General features: G+C 44.8%; 1 protein-coding gene across 1 annotated transcript in view; it reads right to left on the bottom strand.

Annotated features, from left to right (window-relative positions):
* Positions 1-221: 221 nt before the first annotated feature.
* The window catches only part of clmpb (CXADR like membrane protein b), a 63,524-nt gene continuing 45,451 nt past the window's right edge, over positions 222-18,294 (bottom strand). Inside the window, exons 2-7 of the mRNA XM_071515863.1 lie at positions 13,224-13,381; positions 8,738-8,942; positions 4,872-5,039; positions 2,879-3,001; positions 2,107-2,248; positions 222-558 (exon numbers count right to left, since the gene is read on the bottom strand). Of these exons, the coding sequence (XP_071371964.1) occupies positions 222-558; positions 2,107-2,248; positions 2,879-3,001; positions 4,872-5,039; positions 8,738-8,942; positions 13,224-13,381 (1,133 nt within the window). The remainder of the gene's footprint in view (positions 559-2,106; positions 2,249-2,878; positions 3,002-4,871; positions 5,040-8,737; positions 8,943-13,223; positions 13,382-18,294) is intronic.

Below are 18,294 nucleotides of genomic sequence, written 5' to 3'. Positions count from 1 at the left end.
ATTTTCCCTTTTTAAGTATGCATTCATTAAAAGTACTTTTGGACTTATAGTATTGATTCTTTTAATTACATCCTTTTTACTAGTTGCATTTCTTTGTTTATGGAAGAGTCTTAGTCTTTGGGGAGGGGGAGCCGGGAGGGGCGGGTGGGGGGGGATGGGGGTGGGTGGTGGGGCGGGGATGGGAGTCTCACATGGCTGCAGGAAGGGCTGGGGTTTCAGTCCTACACAGTTTGAAAGGCCTTGGTCTGGGCGGGGACCATGAGGGTCGGCGGTGTGGGCCCAGACATGTTCCTGGAGTTGAATTTGGGCGTGGCGGGGGGCTCGGGGGTCTTGGGGGGCACCACTGCAGTGTAGGCCGGGGGGGACTGGGGGAAGCCTGGAGGCTGTCCGTTTTCCTTGAGAGCCGCCACAGCAGGTGGGCGGGGGCGGTGGCCGCGCTGAGCGCTGTTGTGCACCATGGACTGGGTGGAGGAGGCGCCGGAGCGCGAGCTGCCGGAGCGGGAGGACGACAGGGAGTTGGGCTTCACCAGCTTGGCCTTAGGAGCCTCTGCATCCTCTCTGAGGGGTAGGAACACACACACACACAGAGACACACACACACACACACACACAGGACAAAAAGTGGTGAGAAATGTGGATTCATTTTATAACCAACAATACTGGTAAAAATAGACAACAGAAACAAACACACAGCAAACCCCCAAACCCTGTACCACTGTACCATTCCCCAACCCCATTCTGAAGCCCTATTCACATGGGACTAGTATAATGTGGGGACCTCATGTAATTCATGAGCTCCCTCCCAACCTCTATGTTATGTGAAGCACATTCTCACGGAATAATGAAATTTGCTGAAATCACCGGTTCCCCAGAAACAATGGGAAAAGAAAAAAAAGTCGCTTCCTGATTTAGCAAAGCAAAACTTGAAGTTTGCGCCGAAAATGTATTCAAAACTTTATTTTAGAAATTCCACACCTGCCTCCATTTCTCATAGCAGGAGGCTGATAAAAACCACACACACCTAGAAGCAGAAGAAAAAGAAATCGAATGCTAAAAACAAGTTACCAAGAGTTCGATCTCCATCAAATTAGTATTATTAGGGAATTTCTGTCTTCACCAAACTACAATAGGTCATTCCTGCTGGAATTTTTACTTTACAAATTACAGACATGGCAGATTTGCACGGGATCAAAATCACTGACAATCTCCACAATTACATTACAAATCACTGGACGTTACCAGGTAATAGTCCTGTGCAAATCGGGCTTAAGATTCAATGGAGAAAACCCTGACCAGAAACAGAAACCTCTCATTCTGTGCACCATACATGAGTGCACCTAAGAAGATACAGTAACTCCTGAGAAAATAAATAAAAAAATAAACCTCTCAGTCTGGGTCTAAATCCACACCCATTATACCAACGATTGGCCCCAGCGACTCATCTAAGAGATGTGCGTCACCAAAGCCGGCGGTTTGAGTTTGAGTACTTCAGTGGAACGGCTCAGACTCTGAACATGACATGAAAACAGAAAACACCTCATCACGCCTACATTATTTACTGGAAGCTGTCCCTCAACCGCGCTGCATTATTCATCGCTACACCGGTAAATATGCACCTACGCTGACTCTACTCTGTCACGAAAACATGCTGTCGCTTTTACAAGTGTCATTAGCGATCGGCAGGGTCCAGGTTTTACTCTGTGCTTTGCAGTGGGGAATAAACACACCGCTGTGATCCCACACCTCAGCTCTGATGCCACAAACACGCGCGTGCACACACACACGCACACCCACACACAAATACAAACATGGAAGGAAGGGAGGTGTGACAGGGAGGCTCTTAGAAGATAATCGATATTGCACTTGACCTTGTGGTCGTTTTTATTTTTAGACATACACACACACACACATAGGCAGGGAGACAGGTAGGTAGGAAAACACATGCCAGTAAATACACCCAGAGAGACAGTAACATACACATAGAGGTAGATACAAACCACACACACACACACAGATTTTCTGTCAGCATGCCACATTTCACATAGTAAAATAATGGAAAATGGTGAAGAAGTGAAACTGCCACGGTAGAAAAGAAGTTGGATAAACCTGATCTCATTTGGAGTCTCTTCCTCCTCGTACTTCTTTTTCTCCTTCTTCCGGAAGACCAGCCAGATGATTAATATGACAATGAGGACGCCAAGGGATATTCCCACCACTGCACCGGCTACCTTACCAACATCCCTCGCATCTGTGAACAGACAGAGACAGACGAGGAACAGAGAAACGTGAAGACAGAGAGAACGAGAGGAGAGAGAGAGAGAGAGAGAGAATAAGCAATAAGGAAGGTGTTGCTAATATTTTGTACAATCCACTACCTATGGTCTAGTCTCCTATGGTGGATAAACACACACTGTCTACACCCGCATATTAATTAGTGCTCATCACTGCAAACACCCCTAATTTTCATTCTAAATCTGATGTGCCACAGTCTCCACATTGAATTGTGCCACAGTCTCCACATTGAATTTAAGACTGCTGCTATCAAACCATTTCTGCTGAGCTGCTAAAAGTGTCATTTTCCCTCCACCTCAACCCCCCAAAGTGACCCCAAAAGTCCTGGACCTCTCTGGAAATCTATTAGTGTGACATTGAAACATAACTGTTGGGGCGAAGGTGGTGACCAGTAGCCCCCAGTTCTAAGTTTTAGTGCATTCCCTAGTGCTGGAGCACCGGGGGAGAACGGGGAGGGGGTGGGTGGAAAAGCAGAGGAGGGGGGAATAAATGTATTTTCAGCTGCAGTTGGAAACTACAGCCATCAATCAGTGTGGCAGTCTGGTGTGAGGTGAACTCCCCCCCCCACCCTTCCTCCCCAACTCACGCTGCATGGTGACCTCGATGATGCAGTTTTCCTCTCCCACGTCATTGCTGGCTGTGCACTTGTAGACACCTGTGCTGTCCATGGTCAGATTCCTCAGGGTCACGATCTCCGGGTTCTTCAGATCTGGGAGACAAACATGTTCAGTTCGTGTGAAGAATGGACCAATAGGAGAGAGCTTAGTGGCACAGTCAGTTTTGACAAACGACATAGATTTGCAGGGATGGGACAATATATCGCAATTCAATATTTTGCAATACAAAAATGTGACAATATACGTATGGTGAGGCAAATGAATCACGATATTAACTACATTTGAGACGGCTTGCCCATCACAATTTCACAAGCTCCCCATCCAAATTATATTATTTACACTTTGCAATGACATTTTTAAATTGTTGTTTACATTGTAGCCAGCCAATGCCATTGATAGAAACTTTTATTTATTACATTGTATCATGGTTGTACTGAATCGTGAACCCCATATCGTGTAATGAATTGTATTGTGAGTATCCCTATCGATTTGTGTATCAGTGTGTGTACTGTTTGTGCATTCTTGAATGTTTATCATGCCCAAAGTATCACACTTGGAGGGTAGGAGGAGAGGCAACAAAAATATTTATTGTGGCCTAAGAAAGAGAGGGAGAGACAGACAGATAGGCAGACAGAGAAACAGAGAAAGAGAGGGAAGGGAGAGAGAGAGAGAGAGAGAGAGAGAGAGAGATAGAGAGAGAGAGAGAGAGGGAGACATTGATGGAGTGTTGATTTAAGAGAGGGGGCCATCACACTGAGGAGGACTCCAAGAGAGTAGCAGGAGCTTGTCTGGGAGAGCGATGGAGCCCCACGGCCCCATGGGACATTTAGTCATCTCCACCAATGACAGCCATGTGATATTACCTTTCACCAGACCCATAAATAATGGCTGCTGACGCTGTGTGTTATCGTCCAATGAAAACTAATTAGACCGAACAGGTGTTGTTTCATGGAGGTCATTAATTTGAAGGTTTTTGTCTGGGCACGTGCCATCGCGGATGCCAGTTGAGCATTGGGGGGAAAACTGAGACAGGGAGGTTTGGCCCCCGGGGGTGTTATGTGCCTGTTTGGAGAATGCGCGGTACGGAGAATTGCCTGACCATTACGTTTCCCCCGCTATAAACTATCTCTGTTACTATTTAGAGGCAGATATGCATGGTTGTGATCCAAGAGGAAGGCCAGAAAACACATTATGTGGGTAGAGGTGTGCCTCAGGGCGACTGCCAAGCCAATGTTTTGCAGAAACTAGTGGGCGCTGCCAGTCCAGGTCTGTGTACTACATTTGAATCATCTCAGACACTTTATACACATTCCAGGAAATCAGTCAGTGTGCGCTGCCTTCACGCATGCAAATAGAATTTACTTGAGCGAGACTGACATTTCAATGTCACTGACGTCTTCATCAGATCGCAGAAACAGCCTCGGTCCACAAGTTTATATAACTCCTCCCTATAGGCTACAACAGGAAACCAGAGGGTAGTGCTCTGTTTGATTTCCTAGAAAATCTATGAAGTTTTCAAAATGATTTGTATGCAGTACAGATAATGTGGGTTTCAGCTGCAATAGGTGATACATATTTGATGGGGTAGGTGAGAAAGGCACTCAGAATCACAGACGCAATTGGCAAAATCTGAGCCTCCCTCCAAAACTCTTGATGAGTGCCATTGAGCAAGGCACTAACCATTAATCACCCTGGTGAAGCTGATCAGGGACCAGCAGTAGAAGAATGTGGTGGCACTGGGCAGCTCTTAGGTGTGAATATGTGCAAATGTATGAATGTGAAGTCGGGCGGTGCTGAAAAAAAGACAGTGTGCTCAGCAAAACACTTCCCTGGATGAACGCAGGCTATAAAAATCACTAATATGAAAATGAATCTTCATAGTATCCCCCTTCAGAGGACTTTATAAGCTAGAGTGGTGTGAGGTGAATCAGCACGCGGGTGTACTGCCAATGGTTTCCTTACCTATCAGTGCCAGGTTGGGCAGTTTGCCCAGACTCTTGCCCTTCTCCAGCACTCGCTCCCACTTGTAGCTGATGGGGTCCGAACCATCACTGGACTTGCAGCTCAGCTTGACGTCACTGCCCTCCAAGAGTTTGCCATCCATCCAGCACCTTGGCTTTGAAGGCTTGACTGTAAAAAAAACATCAGAATCAGACTCTCTTGCCAACATTGGTGCAGAGATATATTGACAACTTAAAGAGTGTCACAATAAATTCTGGGCATTTAGCTGATGCCCTTAAATAGAGTGACTTAATTTCAGAGCAAAGTCAAATGGTCATGAAATCCTTTTCATAAGTAACCTTGTCGTCATCAAGAGGTGATGGAGCCAAATATAGCATTTTTTTTTATTTTATTTTATTTTTTTTACATATATCAGTTATGAGTGTAGTTTTTTCAATATATTTTATAGTAAAGCAAAACTTCCCTGAAGAAGGGAAAATAACTTTTTTTTTCTTTCCAAATGTGTAGATATGAACCAGTCTATCCATGAGCTAGAGACAGGAGACCAAAGACTCTGGTACCATCTAGACAGGCTTTCTGCTGTCGCTCCACTGACACTGACTGAGAGACTCATGGAGACTGGAACAGCGCCCTGGGTGATTTCATGGGGATATGGACACATTTCCTAATTCTGAACTGCTAGTGCTCCTATAAAATAAAGTTCATAGGGTTTAAAAGCTCAAACAAATATTCTATTGGTCCATAAAGTCAGTCTTCCATTCACTGTCAATGGATACGCCCCAGAGAGTGTTTATTCATGATATCACTGTCCAACTGTCTAAGATCAGTTGAATTATGGTTTACAATGGATTTTCTCTTTAAATATTGTAGCAAATTTACTGAAGCATTATACTATAATGTAATGACTAGTGAAACAGGTATCCAGTCCAACACTACCCAGGAGTGTATATCATCTCAGAATAAAACACTATGAAATGGAGAGCAAGAGTGATATAATAATCTGAATGGCTTGTTAACTTTGCTAAAGTTGAAGATTTGAACATAAAGTATAAAATATATGTAGAAACTGCTGCAGGTCTTCCCTCAGTTTTGTAACACACCCATTCTCTCTCTCTCTCCCTCCTTCTCTTTTTCTGTCTTTGAACACACACATCCTGTCATTCACTACCACGCTCATTTTCCTATGATTTATATTTTCTCCATTTAGGTGTATTTTAACATTTTATTTTCCTTACTTATCCTTAATGCACTTTTGGGAAAACGTCCTGCTTGTTAAGTCTCTGTATCCAATTCAGCTGTGTTTTTGCCATCTTGATTTTTTTGTTCCCTTTTTCTCTTTTGAGGTATCTTTATCTTTAAGGCCCTTGGATTTTCTTTTTTTTATGTATATTTTGCCTTTTTGTTTCATCATTTTTGCATATGTAAATAAATAAATTCACTAAATTAGAACTAAAGTACATTCAGGATGCCACCCATAAGTGAGCTTATTTCCAAAGCTAATGCTAGTTTGCATTCTATCCTGTCATCATAGTCCCTAAGCAGTGCCAGTGATAGACACAGAAAAAAACCCCAGAGCCCATAGGGAATAGATCAATGTGACCCCAAAATTGGCCATGACCGCCTGTGGCTATTTGTTGTCTACAGATCAAAGGTTGTGGTCGTAGTCCAACAGCCTGAGGTACAGTACAGTAAAGCATGAACCTGCTCTGAGGCCTCTGCAGCTGCTCTTTTCCTCTGCTGTGTGGATACACCTGGAAAGACTAAGCTAAAAAAAGAAAGCAGGAAAAAACACACCGTGTTGCCTCCCACTTGGGCGACATATTTTTAGATCACTGGTGCACTAAATTTAAACATCTATTTTGTATTTCTTGTTACCCTGCCATGATGCTAGTGACGTCTATGTATTTGCCTGCCTCTGCTTGTCAGCAGACGTACAGAATTACTCACTTTGTAATGCTAAGATGTAGTGAGTTAGCTGCAGCCTGCATATATACACGCACACACACTCAGATAGCTTGTGTGTATCTGTCCCTTCATTCCTCTCACCCTCCTTTTCTCCGTCCCTGCCCTCAGTCGGAGGCAGGAGAGTGAACATTCCGCTCACACACTCAGTAAGGGATATAATGAGAGAGGCTGAGCGGGGAGCGCTGACGCTTCTTCTGTGCATCTCGCAGCTCTGTCAGGGTCAGTTAGGCCTAACTGCAGCAGGAGCAGTTGGATCGCGTGGCCGCACACACACACACACACACACACACACAGACACAAACACACATTCATGCATACGAGCAAACACAAATACAAACACACTCATTGTCACGCATACCCACACATATACAGACACATACTCACACGTTTGTACAATGCTAACAAACACACACACACACACACACACACACACACACACAAATACACACTCTCTGGAACAAGAACAGTGCAGGCAGCCAGGCATGAACGTGCGAGCTTGCACACAAACACACACACACACACACAGCACCAGTGGAGGCACGCATAAACCCTGGCGCACACACAGATACATACACTCACACACCGTCTCATGCCAAGCCAGCTACCAGCTCGGCTGCCAAGCTATTATCTTAGCATGGGGAGCGAGAGAAAAATGCAAATGTTCGTCTCTCTCAAAATCGAAAGTGTCACCGCAAAGCTGAGGGCAATTTGTAAAAATCGAGGCACTAACTCACTGAAATGTCTTTATGGAAGAGAGAGGAGAGTGAGAGCGAGAGGATTAACAGACTGTTCCATTAGAAAACCAATAACCACGGGTTGAACTAATCTCCCATGATGTTTTAATAAATCGGCTGCTTTTCTGACATTGAGAATGATCTCGCTCCTCCCGCCGGACTTTGTGGCTGGCTTTTGTGGTGTAGCCGCTCCCCTCTTGCTGTCTGTCCTTCAAAGCTGTTTAGCTATTTGAGATATGCAGGCAGAGACACATATTACCACTGGTAAAACTAAGCCATTTATGACCAATCTGCCAAGCCTTTCCATGCTGAGCAAATGAGGAAAACAAAAAAAAAATGAAGGGGATAAAACATGCAACAATGATGACTTTGCTGTGGTTTATGAGGCCAAAACAGGCTTTGTCATAGTTGCAAGAGCTGAGAGATGGCTTGGGACTCCAGGCGTATGATAATTGAAAACAGATCAGCGCAAATATTAAATTATCCTAAGTAGCTTATCTGTAGTTAGTTTGATGGCAGTTGACTTTTTTCATTGTCATTGGGAAAAACATTTTCAACTGTGGAGCATTTCACTCCTAAATTTGATACAGTATGTGCCTCACACTGATGGAGAACAGTCTGTCTGTTGTTTTCTCTTAGATCTAAAGGGCTACAAAGGTATTAGCCTGGACGATAGGCATGGTGAAGACTTAAGCCTGATGCTCATCCATGTAACTCAAACCCTAACTTAATAAATCAGCTCTGTGGTCTTCAAGATCCAGCCACATTTTTCTGGTCTCACCTCATCAACAAAGCAATCCAAACGAACCCAAACAGCAAGCCCGAAATCAAATCATGCTGTCTGAATCAAATTGAATCATTAGATCAGTCAGCATGACGGAGGAAATGTGCCAGGCTAATGATCCAGTGATTAGGTCTGTATGTGTGTGCGTGTGTGCGTGTGTGTGTGTGTGTGTGTGTGTGTGTATGTATGTATGTAGTCTGTGTGTGTGTGTGCATCCTTATGCATATATGTACATAAGTGTTTGTGTCTATGCAACCCTGTGGCATGTGCATGTACATACTCACGTGCACCTGTGTGTGTGTGTGTGTATCTGTGTCTGCAACCGGAGTGTGTGTGTGTGTGTGTGTGTGTGTGTATATCAGTGTGTGTCTGAGCACACTCACCCAGCACGATGAGGTTGACCTGGCTCCAGTGGTACTTTCCCCCAGTCTTGACTTTACAGTAGTACTCCCCGGAGTCGGTCAGCAGCAGGTCACTGATCAGCAGGGAGGCGTCTCCATTCAGGTACTCCCCAGCGAAGGACAGGCGGCTGGCCTCGCTGCCGGTCGCCTCATTGGTGTACACCTGGCCCCCGAAGAACGTAATGATCTTGAGGGGTTGGGAGAGAAGATAAGCGGAGATTTATTTTTCAGTTATTTACTTTATGTAGACCAGGCCTAGTGGTTAGAGAAACCATCCTTCATGTCATCCCGGTGTCAGCAGGCATCTGCCCTTCTGAAGTGTCCTTGAGCAAGACATTGACTCCCTACCAGCTGCAGGCAGGGTGGGGGGTGAGGGGAAGGGTGGCTGCCCTGTAGGCTGACCCTATGATATGACCTACCTGCTGATTGGGGGTGGGGGTGGGGGTGGGTAAAGTATCATTATAGAGAGTAACAAACCCCCAAACCCAAGTCTGTGTAAAGCCTGCATCTAATGGTAAAAAGCATGCTACTGAAATTGCCATCTGCTATTGGCTGATCTTTGGTGGCAAGTGATGTCACCACCTGTGACCTGGCACCTGGCACCAAAGATCAGCCAATAGCAGATGCGGATAGTAGTCTGTGGTTAACTGTTGATATCAAGGATCTCTGTGATAAGGAATACAATACAATAAAAGAAACATCATAATAATGATCCATGGAGACTAGCTTTATTAAAAAAATTCAAATATCATTAAAATGACAGAAAAAAGATGAACATTTTGCTGTAAACATCTTTTTTTTCTTTCTAACACCAGTTACAATTATGTTTTCAAAGATTGGGCTTTCAACAGAGAATTTGTTCTTCAGCAGAAATATTAGGCGATTTGAAATTGCGATGTAGACAGGTAATATCTGTGCACATATATTATGTATGAATTGGAAAGCTAAGCTTTCATTTTCCCTTTTGCTTATTTTGTATGTTTGCTTGTTTATTTCTGTCCTTTTCCTACGTATTTCTCTTTGCCTCTCTCTCCCTCTCTCTCTCTCTCTCTCTCTCTCTCTCTCTCTCTCTCTATCCACATACACAAACACAAACAAACACAGCTGTCACAGTGGCCTATTACTCAGGGCAAGTGAGAGCCTGCAGATGGGGACTGCTAAACGCCGGTGCCACAGCGCATCAATGCCTTAGAAACAGGGGGCACCTGCTGTGATCACAGGTGACGACTGGCCATTTACACACACACACACACACACCCACACACCCACACACACACACACAAGCAGACCTACACTCACAAACTAGCTTGCAAGCAAACACAAACATGTAGCCTACATACACGCACGCATGCATACCAAGGCATGCAGACACTCACAGACACACACACATAGACAGCTCTGCCACAGCCAGAGGCACACAGTGACACGGCCCTGGCACCTACACCAAGTGGGTCATATTTTAAATGCATCAGCCTATGGGCACACTTCTGCTGTCTTCACAAGCTTTGGATGTTTAGTCTATACTTACAGGTATACATGTTTGATTTTTTTTCCCGCTTGTGGCAATGTCTGGGTGTATTCTGAACATATGCTCATGAGGCAGACACAGAGACAGAGAGTGTGAGGAGTTTAAGAAGAGTTTAGGAAAACGACCTGGGGCTGTTAGCATAATTTGCAATTAACATTAGCTTGTTTGTTTGTTCAGTAAAAAATGGAGGGAAAAAATAAAAGCAAAACTGTATGCAGTGCCCCCGCCTTCTCCTATTAAGTTGAAGGGGCTAGATTTTGTTGTCAAGTTTGTTGAAGTAAAAAGCTGGACAGGCGTGATTCAGTTATGTTTTTTATGTATTCTTTTTTTTCGCATTGGCACGCTAGTTTTGTCAACAGAGCAGGTAGAAGCAGTGAGCTCTCACTCTGTCTGTATTTCAGGATACTGCAAATATCTTTGCAATCTGTGGAAGGAGAAAACAGAGTCTCAGGTTTATTGTTGCAAATATCATTTGTTAAAAACAATTATTACACGGCTTTGTCAAATACTTGATTCTGATTGGTCAATTACGGCATTCTACATTCTGTTATTTCTGAATAGCAGACCGCTGCTATGAATAACAGACCGTTGCTATGGACGCAGTTCTGATCATAGACTCTGGAGGACCACGTCCAATCATATCAATCCGCAGAAATAAGTCCGGTAAATTTAACGGTTAATTTCAATTTAACAACGTCAGCTCATTCGTGACACCCTGTGGCAAAAAAACCTTAGCTTTCCGTTACTCCATCAGAAAACACCATGGAAGATTTTTCTAATATTAATTTTAATATATTTGGAGAGCACAAAACTTTCGATTCATGGTTAATGGCTGAACTGTCCCCAGTAAAAAAAAAAAGAAAAAAAAAAAAACAGCGCAGAAAAAGCAAGAAAGAAACCCCTTCAGGGTGATTCAAGACCCCTCCACTTTGCGTCGGGGTCCTGCCTCACCCTGTCGGGGTTTATTTCGCAATAATGACCTGCTCGCTGTACATTATCCCTTACTTAAGGATTATTTGGACCAAATTACACACAAACCAAAAGTCAGTGTTTTATGTGACTATGCTAATGCCGTCTCTGCCTGTGGCAAAGCTGCAGAAGGAGAGTGCAGACCGCAAGGTAGGCCAGTTTTTTACTGTTGAGATACTCATCTTAAAAAAATATACAGGATCTTTGTTGAGAGTCATGGAGTGCCCCTCTCCTCCGGTCATGCCCCATCTCTAGCCCCTCTGTGTCCTTAACACATGTAGCCTGTACATGTGCTAACAGAGGCTAAATGTTGACAAGCTGCTCTCTTCCCTCTCAACACGGCCTTCCAGCAGAACAAAAGAATGATTTATTCATTCAGCCACAGGCGTAGTCTCTTTCCTAATCAAATTTTCAGACATTTGATTTTAATTAATGGCGCCTTCAATGTTATCTCCCCGTTAAATATTCATTGCAATGTGGCAGCCCCCCTCTGAAGCATCAAAGCGTAAGACACTTGTTTTCCCCCCTTTCTCTCATTCCTAGCCCCTCTGTTTCCCCTCCGCACTCTCCCTCTCTTTCCTTTCTCACAGCGCTAACTTTCTCAGTGCTAACCAACAGATCAGTGCGCTAACAAATGACTTCCAAAGAGAGAGGAAATCTCTTTCTTCTGACAGAAAGCTGTTGAGATTTTACGCTCTGGTTGCTATCAGATACTACGTTTCATTTGGGCGAAGAAAGGCAATGAATCAAAACCAGCGAATGGATACTGTAACGTCTTCTGAGGCTTTGTAAGACACAAAACCAAGTTAGGGCCATTTAAAGACTTTCAGCCAGGTGATGTTGTACCGTAGGACAGATTAGTTGCTCTGCTATTTGAGGCCGACAGATCTGATGGCGTGTAATTCAGTTTCCAGGCTAGAGAGCATCTAGGTTTTCTGTTTCCACAGCTGGCGTCCGCTGATGTCATGTTTTATGTAGTTACTAGCTCTCAGGTGGACTCCAAGGGAATCTATTTATTACTGTATAGTGATAGAAGTGGAGCATTTTTTGGGCATACCAGAAAAAAATATGTTTTGCTGCAATAAAATAAGTTGTGAGCTTGCAATTATAAGGTTCTATCTGACTTTTATTTTTATTTTTTTTAATCAAAATTGAGTTTTCCACATATTCACAATCTTTGAATGTTAGTTTTTGCTTGTGCAGTGTTATTTTTTTTTTAAAAGGAAAACTTTTGGAGTTAAATATTTAAAAAGATAGAAAGTACAAAACAGTTTTGCCAGATGGTATGTCAAATCTTTGATGCTCAATATCTCAGAACTGCATCTACCCAGATAGAACCTTATAATTAGAAACTCCCGGAGAATGTTTTTTATGCAGTAGAAAGCAACCAGGAGATGGCTGGAGACAACTGTAAAGTAAAAAGTAAAAGGTCCAAGGTTACAACTACAAAATGAGTTGGGGAACATTCTGCGGCATGATTGTTCCTTTGAGAAAGGCACTAAAACTTGAAGTGCCACAGTAACTTTGGGCATTCAGTTAATGTACAACTATTATGGCTCCTGCTGAAAATCAATCAGCGTGGCTCAAACGGAGAAAGGGAGAAAAAGACAAAGTAAAAAGAGAGGGAGATAGGGAGAGAGAGAGAGAGAGAGAGACAAAGAGAGAGAGAGAGAGAGAGAGAGAGAGAGAGAGAGAGAGAGAGAGAGAGAGAGAGATTGATTGATGTAGCACAGACGTTCCCAACCTCCCAACTCCATAGAAGGGTTCAGAAATCAAGCTCCTCTTGTCATGAATGACAAGTCTTAGGGAAGCAGTGGAGTTTTAGTGGCTTCAGTATGGTCCAAAAGCCAAAATAACAAGGCATTATGAGTCAGGTAGATATGGACATTTTCAAGGGACTCTCTTGGCTCACAGGCTGGTATTAGTATGAGGAAAATGAAAAGAGAGAAAAAAAGGACTATCTAATCTCACCACTCTCTGTTTGGAGTTTGGTTTCTGCAGTAGCCACTCGATGTCGAGGGACTGGGAGGTGGACTGCCAGAACTGATGGTGGCACGGAAGGGTGGCGTTGTCTCCCACAACCCTTTTCATCTCCGTCTGGGCACCTACTGACAGCAGGCTGAATAGCACTGAGGGAGAGAAGGAGAGGGAGAGAGAGGGAGGGAGGGAGGGAGGGAGGGAGAGAGAGAGAGAGAGAGATGTCAGATGGGGACACTAGCTAGATCCAAACTTGAGACAAGAGGCAGATGCTGAGGATAGGAAGCAAAACCATGCCGATACAGGAAATTGAGTCGGAAGACGCAGCGAGAGATATGACCCAGAATCACAATCACTATCTGACAGATGCTGAGATATGTCACACCCCTGCACTGAAGGGAGACAGAATGAGAATCCTTTTCGCAGGAAATAGGTTAAAATCGAGTCTGGCATAGGAGATGGCTGAGCCGAATTACGATGATCTTTTCCTTAACCCTATTTAACAAGGGTAAGTCAACCAATAGCACATTCTCACTTACAGCAGCAGCCTGGGGGAGTAGTGACATGGGTAGGGAGGGTACATACATTCACACACTCGCAGAACCATAGTCTTGTACTTTTAGCCACTGAGGAGCTCCACTACAGCATTTGAAGGATCACTATCTATCTTGCACAAGGGCACTTCAGCAGTAATATTGAGGGGATAGAGTTATTCAATTCCCAACAGGTCTTGGTATTCAAACCAACAACCTTGAGGTTCTCTAACTTTGCGGCATAAACAGACTAAATGCCAACCAGTTTGAGATGGGAGAGGCAACATCTCCGAGACTATTTAAAATGGATCAGAAAATCCTAATAATACTAATACCAAAAATATTCCCCAGTCTACTCTGTTGAGAGCTTGGTGTGCAAAAAAAAAAGTAGCAATAATTACATGTGGGTGTGTGCTTGCGTGTGTATATTTGTGTGACTTTGGGCAGTGGCCAGACTGTCAGAGCCTGTGTCTCAGTGGGGGAGCAGCAAGGCTAATTTATTGGAGGATGCTGGACAGCCCGGCGGGCTTGAGTGGAATTAGCCAGAGGCGTCGGGGGGATTTGCTGGAAGCTGGAGCTCTGGACGGGGGTGGTGTGTGTTTGTGTGTGTGTGTATGTGTGTGTCTAGAGGGGTGGGTTGCTGCTGAGTGGATATTCGACTCCCTCCACCTGGTAGAAACAAGAGTGCACAATAATGCAGAGGCCCCACGAGCTTCACTGGGCTTACTCGCCCAAACGTGATAAAAGTGATATTTTTGGCACTACAAAATTTAACTTAACTACCTGCGTTTAATGTCATTGGTGAACGAGCCAATCGCTCCCAGGGATCCTGAGAGCTTAAAATAAAGTTATCCAGCCCGGCAGATGCTCGATTGGAATGATGCGGAAATGTCCAGGTTGTGTAAATATTGTGACATCTCCGTCTCATTACCATGTGGCATGCTACTGAATAGGTGCTATGTATATTCACAGGCAGTTTGTTATGTCTGTGGTGGAGTGATTCAACTCAATGCTACTCATTGAAAGAATGCCTTTGTGCTCTGCAGACACAATCACATGCTGTCAAATGTTCCACAGGAGGCCAAATGTGGCCAGTGAATGCATCAGCACTGGGCGCCTGTCCACTTGTTCAGTGGTTCACCCTCTCAGGAGCCAACACCCAGTCCCATAAGTGATCTTTGGGCCAATGAAAATGTCAGCTCTGTGCTGTGAAACCTATGAGTCAGTGCTGACGCCGTACACAGAGGCGTAGTGCAGCCTCACAGTAACCACTTCTTCCAAAAGAGCTTGACTCACACTGATGACATCATCTGGTGGAGTTCAGCAGTTCTTTAAGTTTTGTTTAAGCTCTATTACAACTCTGTGAGTCCTCCGCTATAAACCTAAGCTCCGGGCTACTCGCTGTCAATCGAGGTTACAGGTCCCACTAGACCCAGGATGCCCTCTATCCAATTGGCATCCGCCAACTGGAGAGAGCACATTAAGGTGGCTGAGTGTCGGCGCGCCCCTTTGACAGCCCAGGAGTGATAGAACAAATTGCAGAGGTCCTCCTGCTCTCTTTGACCACCTGCTCGGCTCAAATCATTAGTCAGCAGAAAAAAAAGGGCCACCTCTCCTCACCAAGGAGCTCCCGGACCCTGTAGGTATCCCCGTTTATGACTTTTTAATGCAGCATTTGCAGAGTCATTCGTCTTGTGGGCTCCCCGCCGATATTAGTTTGGATGTCAGTGGAGGGGAGCCTGGGAGAGAGAGAGGGAGAGAGGGAGAGAGAGAGAGAGAGAGAGAGAGAGAGAGAGAGAGAGAGAGAGAGAGAGAGAGAGAGCACTAAGAATATTCAAGAGGTGCAAGAAGGGTCAGACTGTGTGTGTGTGTGTGTGGTGGGGAGTTGGTTGGGCCTGGTGATGCAAGTTAATGGTTAACGGTGGTAACGGGGTCTGCTGGGAGACATGTGCCCGCCGTTTCCCCCTCGGCTCTTCAGGCCAGCCGCTATAATCAGCGCTCCCACACTCATCACCACCCCAGGGCTAAACCTGGGCCTGTGTAACGGGCCTGATAAGAGCTCCCAGGTTCCTCTCTCACCTCCCCCCTCATCCTTCACTGCCTGCTCCCCCAACAGGCGGCTCTACGGCCTGGAAGAGGAAGAGTTTGCATGAGAGCGATAGGGCCGGGTCGAACGATGAAAGCGAGGCATTTGGAAAGGTTTGTCACGTTTCTGTTATCAGCCTATTATATGAACCGACTTCAAAATGACCTTCGAACAATTATTCTGGGTCACTCTCTGATTGTGGCATTTGTTGGTTTCAAAAATTTGCTTTGCCTCACCGTCCAACAATGAAGTTTTGAGTGCCATAAACCTCCAAAAAAAAAAGACGGCAAATATCCTGTATCTGTGTCAGAAATTGTGTTCGTTTCTGCCAGAGAGAGCTGGCAGACAAATCAGAGTGGGTTTTGGTTGGTTTACAATCGCTGCTCCCCACTCCCCACTCATTTCTGGTCTTGCAGAGGGGCTTTTGTGCTCTGGAATGGATGACACAGTGCTCCCAAAATAAGCCTGCCTTGATGTGAGTTTGCGCTTGCATTTGGACTGGCCTCATTCACCGTGTGCACAGCTGGGTCGGGTTGGACCGCAAGACACCATCATTTGTGTCAACATCAACAACACTGTGAAGCATAGCAGGGTTTAATTCTGCACGTTGTGGCAGCGTGGCACCGTAGGAAAAAAAAAAAGTTTTAGCACTCAAGTTTAGGTTTATGACCTTGGCGTTCGATTTGCAGAAAGGTGCAATGTTTATACAGTTTCGGTGACCTAGAAACAAACAAACAGGAAAAGCTGTGAGACTTACCTAGACGTGGCTTCAAGTTCCTAACATTCTAGATCGCAATGCTATGTATGCATTCACGTGTCTTTATGAGATTCCATAAGGACCTGGGAAAGGCCATCTAAATAAACATGTCCATCTTGAGAGAGAGGGGAAGGGGGTGATATTATGTTAACAACAGAACTCCTTACACCACCTCTCTCTCTCTCTCTCTCTCTCTCTGGATCAGCTGCACACTGCCATTTTTGGATAGGTTCAGTCTTTACCCACAAAAAGAAAGGAAAGAGGCATATCATAATTAACAAAAGAGAGTGGGAGCTGGCACCAGAGGCTTAGGGAGGGGGGGAGAGAGAGAGAGAGAGAGAGAGAGAGAGAGAGAGATTTGACAGAGTGAGAGGCTAGGGTGAAATATGGAGGAACCAATTTCTATGAAAAGGCCCTAGGGGGAGTTGTGCTCCAGTAAATCCGCCTTCCTACAGAGCCCTGCAATCTTATTATAGTGTGGCCAGTGAGACGGACAGACAGACAAACAAGGCAGCCCTGGATCTTTCACACTGCCCAAAGTCAAGCCCCATATCCCCTCCGTCAGCACACCGGCCAAGGCCTTTTCCATAGCCGGAGCTTATGACCTCTGGTGCTCAAACACAGAGGAGATCAGAGGGGGCAGAGAGAGAGAGAGAGAGAGAGAGAGAGAGAGACAGAGAGACAGGAACCCTAACCCTAACCCAGGGTGGAGGGATGGTGGTGCAAAGCCTTATTTGGAGCACTTACTGTAAGTCACTGGTGCGGAGAATAGATTGTTCCATAATAAAGGTGGTTTTAGTCATAGGTTAGCAATTGGAGAAAAGGAGAAAAAAAATGAAGGAATCGCTTGTTTTACTTCTGCTGACAATTTCCTCTTGTGTGTACGGTGCGCTACTACTACATCCAGAGAACACATGTGTTTCCCTCTACATTTTTTGCACATATGTGACTGTTGGTGTGTGTGATGTATGTTTTATGTGAACACATTCTCCGTCGGGAAGACATTTCCATTGCCGTCTATCTGCATAATGGGAACACGAGGGCCTATCTCTTGCTGACAGTAAATCAATGCCTCAGCGCACGGACCTGAGAATTGGAATATAGCAGTCGTCAGGCATACAGGCTCTCCAGTCACATTCTGAGGGTCTGGGATAGCGATGCATGAAGGAAGATATAGCAGGCAACAGCAACATTCATCTCTCAACCCTGCCAATCTGTACGAGAACTTTTTTTATCTTGTGCCACTGACAGGCTTATCCGGCAAACAGGACGAAAGACCAGAGTAGGGGAAAGAGGGTAGAAAATTACTTGAGCTGTGATATGTATAAATATTCTCTGAGATACTAGGACGTCATGTGTATAGCTGACAAAATCAAACATGGCGAATATGTGTGAAATGCATCGTATTCTCATCGCTGACGTAGAGGGAGGTTTTTTTTAGCTGAGTTGGGGACATGTTGAGAGGATTCACAGGGATGATGGGAGAACAGTGAAATATTCAGAGCTCAGCATGCTGTTTAAAAGAGGCTGTGTCTGCCCCATCCCACAGCACAGCAGGCTTGTGACCTCCTGAAATGGCTATACAAATGGTAAACATATATACCATAAGTGCTTCTACCAGTGCAGCAGAAGCAGTCAGACATGAGCACAGGGGGAGGTTAAGTTATGCCCTTTCTTCTTTTCCTGCTA

The sequence above is a fragment of the Centroberyx affinis genome, unplaced genomic scaffold (assembly GCF_046629955.1).
Source record: "Centroberyx affinis isolate AG114_WGS23_722 - 3 ecotype Tasmania unplaced genomic scaffold, CSIRO-AGI_Caff_v1 ptg000032l_1, whole genome shotgun sequence".
In the NCBI taxonomy this organism is placed as follows: domain Eukaryota; kingdom Metazoa; phylum Chordata; class Actinopteri; order Beryciformes; family Berycidae; genus Centroberyx; species Centroberyx affinis.
Note: the sequence above shows the minus strand (reverse complement) of the source record. Positions and strands in the feature narration are given on the sequence as shown.